Here is a 7,484-nt window from a genome sequence, read left to right as displayed (position 1 = left end):
TCGTCAGTTATGGCCAACTTCCAGGTCGATGCAAATTAAAATCATTATTCTTTTAAAGAGGGAGTTTATTTTGGCTCTGTGGACATTGTCTTTGGAGCCCAACAGGTTAGTCACTGTCTGGAACAACTCTGTCTCTTTCCTTCAACAATATCCTGAAGGCACTGTATTGAAAAAGAGCAAACAATTGGAAAGTTCATGGAAGCTCTGTTCTATTCTATCGACTTCTGTCTTTTTGTCAGTGGGATATTGAAGAGGTTTAGGAGGGGCCGTGGTGCTATCTTCTTTTTGCACCTCCCCCCCTCCTATTTGCATTCTTTAGGCTAGCTGGCATTAAAAACAGAAAAGGATTGTCTGGTGACCAGTTTTGGATCTTGTCCTGAAATAACTGCATTCAGATTCAGCTATAGCAGAACTTTCCATGTGACCTTAACCAAGGGTACAAATAAGATTAAGATCTCTTCTAGTCTTAACAATGTTCGAGGCAGTGTTGTATAGTGGTTGACATGTCTTATTAGGACCTGAGTGACCCAGATTCATTTTCCCTGTGTGCTTCTGCACTGGTGTGGCCCTCCAGGCATCATGGGAGCTGTGATTTCTCAGTGGTGTATACAACTATATTTTTAAAGTTCTTTCAAATCTAATTTGGTTCATGAAGTTCAGCCCAAAATGACTGTTTGAACTTGCCCTATCTGGGTGCCTATGGTGGGTCCCTGCTGGGAGAAAAGTGGGATAGAAGATTTCAAAATCAACCAGACAAGAGGGACTGGTTCACCTGGTCAAGGAAACTTTAAGTCTGGACTATTGAAGTAATTTTCAAGACATCTGATGTAGGAAAAGCTGTCCAGAACATACCACAAGGGATTGTTGCCTCCCTCCAATAGGCAATGCCTTTTTGCCTTTTGTTTTTGGTTTACTTTGGAGGAGTCCATTTTGGGGCTAACCTCCAGACGGTAGCTGGAGCTCTTCTGGAATTACAACTGATCTCCAGGCAACAGAGATCAGTTTGGCTGTTGTGGGTTTTCCGGGCTGTATTGCCGTGGTCTTGGCATTGTAGTTCCTGACGTTTTGCCAGCAGCTGTGGCTGGCATCTTCAGAGGTGTAGCACCAAAAGACAGAGATCTCTCAGTGATCTCTCTCAGAGATCTCTCAGTTTCCCTGGAGAAAATGGCTGCTATGAAGAATGATAATGATAATGATAATGATAATGATAATGTTCGATTTATATACCACCCTTCAGGACAACTTAATGCCCACTCAGAATGGTTTACTAAGTATGCCGCTATTATCACCACAACAAAACACTCTGTGACGTGGGTGGGGCTGAGAGAGCTGGAGAGAGCTGTGACTAGCCCAAGGTCACCCAGCTTGCTTCAAGCGGAGGAGTGGGGAATCAAACTCGGCTCTCCAGATTAGAGTCCCACGCTCTTAACCACTATACCAAACGGATTCTCCAGCATTATACCCACTGAGGTCCCTCCCCTCCCCAAACTTTACCTTCTCCAGGCTCCACCCCCCAAATCTCCAGGAATTTCCCAACCTGGGCCTGGCAGTGAGTAATCTTCACAACAGCCCAGTAGGGTATTCTTGTTTTCACATTGCAGATGGGGAATTGGAGCTGAGTGGTTTACCTTTGGCTGGCTGGTGGCTGTGATGAAATTTGAACCCACGGCCTCTTGTATCACAGCTCAGGCCCAACTGGATGTGATGTTAGAAAGTTCAAGATCTGATATTCCCAGCCTGTTAAAAGGCTAATAGAGGTGATGTGAGAGCTTGAGTGGGAAAAGGTCTGTGACAGCAAAGAATGGGATGGGGAGAGGGGAATATAGTAGATTCTTCCCACGTGTGATTTTACTGATTTGCTCCCTTTTCCCTGTGCTGTTACGTTGCAAAAAGAAAATGTGATAGCATCCACCCTGTTGATCTGAGGACTGATAAAGGTCTGGTTCTGACCAGCCACACTGTTACACCATCTCAGAGACTAAACACTGAGAACTAGGCCACAAGAAATGATCTCAGACACTCTGTAAATACTGATTATTTAAAATATTGACCGTCTGCAAAGAACCAACACTGTAATTTCTTTATTTATGCCACTGATGTTTCAGGTATGCAATTATTCCTCTTTAAAAAAAAAAATCTTTGTATGAACTTAACAATCCACCAGGTTCTAGAGTGAAAACCTTTTAAGTAGGAAAAGGCAAAAGTCTGCAACAAAAAAACACCTTGATATAGTTAAGAACGGGGTAAAAAAATAACACAAATTAAATGTCCAAATTTGGTATTTCTAAATAACATAATTGATCACTGGAGTTATGCCACCCACGTAAAACACGTTATGGTGGATAACAAAGTGCATGAAGCAAACTGCTGGCTTTGACTAAAGGTATTTCAAAGTACTTTAAAACAATACTTTTAATACAGTTCCTTGTCATGATCCCATCAAGTATCAACACTTCGGTCAAATCCCCAGGCAACCTGTGCCTTTCTGCATTGCTTTCTAAAGAAACTGACACAAAACCATCAAGGAAGGAATTACAAGGATGTACTAATTCAAAGTAAGAGGCTCAGTTCGGTAAACACCAAATGGAGGATGAATATATATGAAAGAGAGAAACTCAAGACATACACAAAACACCTAAATTATTGATTCTAAAGTTTCAGTTCTGAAAATGCAAGTTACATTTTCACTTTTGAGGATCCATTTGGAGGATATCCCGTTAGAACATCTGATTCTGGCAACTAAATCTGATTTTTGAAGCCAAAATCCAAACACATCAATTTTGGAATTAAGATTTTGTGTCTGGAATATTCACATTAGGAAGCAATAATTGTTTTTGCTCCTAAAATTCATGATTTTTTCTAGGGACTGAGCTACGCTACATAATCAACAGGTCTATGTGATGTAAGTATCGCAGGATAGTACCACTTCAGATTGCGCACAAATGTGTGACTGTACATTTGTATATACAAAAAGTCTCCCTGCATATACAAAGCTATCATGTTAGGTGGGAAAACTGAGCCTAATGTAACTTGCTTCCTGATAATGTGCATTTCAAATTTGCAGGGAGATTGTATTAATTTGAGGGTGAATTTAAAGTGTTGGACCCTCCTTCCACTTGAATAAGTCCCAGAGAAACAGAATCCCAGCTGTTCTTCAGCTAGCACCAATCTGTAGACAGGGAAAACTGAACGTTGCATGATATTTCAGGTTACTGAAGTAAACATCTTTTATTGTACGCCTAAAGGTTCCAAAAATCTTAAATTAAGCAACGGGGAGGAAAAAGTCCAATTATGTATCTGGTAGCCTCAGTCCTAAATACATTGACTTAAAATCAAAGTTCCTGGTTCAGATGAAACTGAGGGCCAAGCTACACATGACGAATGACACTTGAACGGCAAGTGGGTTGAGTGGAGGGCAAGTGAACAGGGAGAAATACACTTGCTGTTCAAGTGTCATTTGTCATGTGTAGCTTGGCCCTTACTCTCAAGTAAGTGTGCTTCATCACACAATTTAATACATAGTTGTGTAAAGAAATAGTAATTGAGCAACTTGACGCCAGTTCCAGACTGGCTCATCATGAATTAACATACAGATCTATCTCTAACTTCAGGCAAGACATAGGATTTGTACCCCAAAAAGTGTACATGATTTTGGTTATTAAGATGTTGATCAGTTCAGCAGCCCAGCCAATCAGATTTCACATTTCCAACTTTAACAATCTTCAGACTCTGGTCTTCCAGTTTGAGATAATACCAGTCCTTGAAGAAGTAGCTGAAACCTGCAATAAGAAAATAAGTCTTCAGTTTACATAAAATAAACTTGCTCGGGCAAGCTACTTGTTAGAAGAGAAGGGTTCAGCTCTGTCCCTTTCCTCAAGTTTCAGAGGGGGACAAACCAAAGAGTTAGAAAGATAGAGTGGTCAGGGCACTCTGTTTACTGTTTACTGCTCTGACTGTCCGTTGATATGTAGAGTGTTATTCACAGGATTTCCTCCTCCCGACTTCCTCCCTCTCTCTTCTTCTCTTCCTGGCATTGTTCCAGGCAACACCTCTTTCCTTCTCCTCCCTCCATCTTTGCAGCATGGATGAAGGCCTTGTCCTGCCCTCCATGTCCATCCTTAGACTAGATAGGTAGTTAGTATCTGTCTCTCCTTTCCTATCAGAGTATAGAGTTCCTACAATAAAGAACTCTTATTTTCTTTTCTAAATATAAGCAAGTGTATGCTTTTGTTATTTTCATTCATGCACACACACCAGCCAGCAGAACCATCTCACAACCACCTATAATCACGCTTCGTGCTAATGGCCCGAACATGAAATCCTTTAATTAGGTTCTGGGGCCTACATAACAATTTATTTATCACTATAGTGATAAGGGAGAGAACTTATTAATCACAGAGCTGAGCAGAGGCTGCTGAATTTTGGTCGACCTGCAAATAGTTTTCATGACCCAACCATTCTGTATAGGATTGCCTTTTCTGGCTGGGAAAGTTCCAGGAAATTTCTTGGGGGTTGATGGGCAACCCCCTGGACTTTGCCTTTGGGGAAAAGGTTTGACCAAAAAATAACAGTCCTGAATTTTCAGAACCCCTCCCCCCCCATACCCCAAAACCCAGCCCACACCTTTAACAAGCATTCCGAAAAATCAGGATAATGGAAACGGTGAAATCTAGATTCAAAATTATTACAAAAATGTTTGAAGTGTACACTCCTACCAAGCTTGCCATTTCGTCCCTGAAAGATGATCACTATAATCTGGAGATCTGGGACAATTCTTGGTTCCACCTGGAGGTTGGCAAACCTAACTCTTCACCATGTATCTCCATATATAACTTCAGCTTGCATTAGACATATGTGCATTAGACATAAGGGGGGGAAGCATTCTAAAGCTACTTCTGGACCAGAAGCAGAAACCAATTTAACAGTTTTGACTGCTCTACAAGGATTCTGGGAATTGTAGTTCTATACAAAGGCTGAAGACTTCTATCTAAGCATTAAGTTACTGTGAATCTACCCCTCTCCTGTTTCAATGGGGTTTAAGATTGAGAATATGGATCTAAATGTAAAGATTAAATCCAGTTGTTAATCTTTATTTTTTCCAAAGAAAGATCCTCGGTCATTCACGAGACACAGTAGAAAAGGAGCAGCGGTAATGATTACTCTAGGGATGTGCGTTTCGGCATTCTGAATGCCGAAAGAATGCCGAAACAAAAGTGTTTCGGCATTCTTCAAGAATCCCGAAACGTTTCGGGGAATGCCGAAACGTTTCGGGATTGCCGAAAGAAAAACCCGAAACGTTTCGGGATTCTTTCGGCATTCTTTCGGCATTCGAGAATCGCCATTTTGATTTTGCTAGCCGTTTGCCTTAGCAAGCGGCTAGCAAAATCCTGCTGGAAGCAAAGGCTTCCTGCAGGCTCTTAGAAGAGGGGAGGGGGGGAGAAGGAGTGAATCACTCACTCCTTCTGTCACCCCCCACCCCTCTTGCAAAGGAGGATAGGGAATCCTGCTTTGCCTTGCAAATGCAAGGTGCAAGCATTGCATTGCACTTTGCATTTGCAAAGCAGCAGAGATTCCCGCCAAAACTAACAGGTAGGGGAGGGGGAGCAGGAGGAGGGTGGCTCTTGGAGTGTGGGTGGGGAAAGGCAGGGGACTGGGGACTTTAGGAGTCACCAATCCCACTGCTGCATTCTCATGCCAGCCAATAGATTTAAATCTTTGGCTGAGGCTGCAGCAGGGGATTTAAATTTGGAGCAAGACTGTCTGGAACACTTCTGTTGCTGCTGCTGCTGAGCTGTGACCGAGAGAGGAGAAGAAGAGAGACTGCACCTGGAGCCTGGAGGACATCTGCCTGGAGGATCAACTGTGCTGGACATCCTGAGAGGACACCTGGTAGGCCTTTCTAAAATTTTTGTAAATTTTTTTGATGCCGGGCAATGTGCTGCTGTGGCCTGCCTCTGCAAAAAGGTGTTGCAGTTTATTCTTGGCATGGCCTGGGGGACAGGTTGGGCAGACAATGTTTGATGGTGGGGTGGGGGTTTCAGCATTGGTTGTTGTGCTTGCCTTCTTAAAGCTCGATCCACTGTTTTAAGATTAAAACAAGAGTGTGCCAGCTTTGGGCCTACACAGACCAGAAGCCTTTCTTCTGGCTGGCTCTCACAGTTGTGCTCCACAATCTGGAATGGTGTGGCTTGCTTTTCTGTGTCTGGTCCCCTGCTTGCAAGGATTCCCAACAGGCTCCGTCCTGATCAACTGTGCCAGCCTGTGGGCCACACACAGGTATGGCCTGGGGGACAGGTTGGGCAGACAATGTTTGATGGTGGGGGGGGGGGTTTCAGCATTGGTTGTTGTGCTTGCCTTCTTTAAGCTTGATCCACTGTTTTAAGATTAAAACAAGAGTGTGCCAGCTTTGGGCCCACACAGGCCAGAAGCCTTTCTTCTGGCTGGCTCTCACAGTTGTGCTTCACAATCTGGAATGGTGTGGCTTGCCTTTCTGTGTCTGGTCCCCTGCTTGCAAGGATTCCCAACAGGCTCCGTCCTGATCAACTGTGCCAGCCTGTGGGCCACACACAGGTATGGCCTGGGGGACAGGTTGGGCAGACAATGTTTGATGGTGGGGGGGGGGGTTTCAGCATTGGTTGTTGTGCTTGCCTTCTTTAAGCTTGATCCACTGTTTTAAGATTAAAACCAGAGTGTGCCAGCTTTGGGCCTACACAGGCCAGAAGCCTTTCTTCTGGCTGGCTCTCACAGTTGTGCCTCACAATCTGGAATGGTGTGGCTTGCCTTTCTGTGTCTGGTCCCCTGCTAGCAAGGATTCCCAACAGGCTCCGTCCTGATCAACTGTGCCAGCCTGTGGGCCACACACAGGTATGGCCTGGGGGACAGGTTGGGCAGACAATGTTTGATGGTGGGGGGGGGGGGTTCAGCATTGGTTGTTGTGCTTGCCTTCTTTAAGCTTGATCCACTGTTTGAAGATTAAAACCAGAGTGTGCCAGCTTCGGGCCTACACAGGCCAGAAGCCTTTCTTCTGGCTGGCTCTCACAGTTGTGCTTCACAATCTGGAATGGTGTGGCTTGCCTTTCTGTGTCTGGTCCCCTGCTAGCAAGGATTCCCAACAGGCTCCGTCCTGATCAACTGTGCCAGCCTGTGGGCCACACACAGGTATGGCCTGGGGGACAGGTTGGGCAGACAATCTTTGATGGTGGGGGGGGGGGTTTCAGCATTGGTTGTTGTGCTTGCCTTCTTTAAGCTTGATCCACTGTTTGAAGATTAAAACCAGAGTGTGCCAGCTTTGGGCCTACACAGGCCAGAAGCCTTTCTTCTGGCTGGCTCTCACAGTTGTGCTTCACAATCTGGAATGGTGTGGCTTGCCTTTCTGTGTCTGGTCCCCTGCTAGCAAGGATTCCCAACAGGCTCCGTCCTGATCAACTGTGCCAGCCTGTGGGCCACACACAGGTATGGCCTGGGGGACAGGTTGGGCAGACAAT

At 44.7% G+C, this 7,484-nt stretch overlaps 1 protein-coding gene across 1 annotated transcript in view; it reads right to left on the bottom strand.

Annotated features, from left to right (window-relative positions):
* Nucleotides 1-2,066: 2,066 nt before the first annotated feature.
* MMP2 (matrix metallopeptidase 2) overlaps nucleotides 2,067-7,484 on the bottom strand; it is a 58,631-nt gene continuing 53,213 nt past the window's right edge. Inside the window, exon 13 of the mRNA XM_055000368.1 lies at nucleotides 2,067-3,779. Coding sequence (XP_054856343.1) covers nucleotides 3,676-3,779 — 104 coding nt within the window. The 3' untranslated portion in view covers nucleotides 2,067-3,675. The remainder of the gene's footprint in view (nucleotides 3,780-7,484) is intronic.

The sequence above is a fragment of the Eublepharis macularius genome, chromosome 16 (assembly GCF_028583425.1).
Source record: "Eublepharis macularius isolate TG4126 chromosome 16, MPM_Emac_v1.0, whole genome shotgun sequence".
Taxonomy (NCBI): Eukaryota; Metazoa; Chordata; class Lepidosauria; order Squamata; family Eublepharidae; genus Eublepharis; species Eublepharis macularius.
This window is presented reverse-complemented; position numbering and strand designations above follow the sequence as displayed.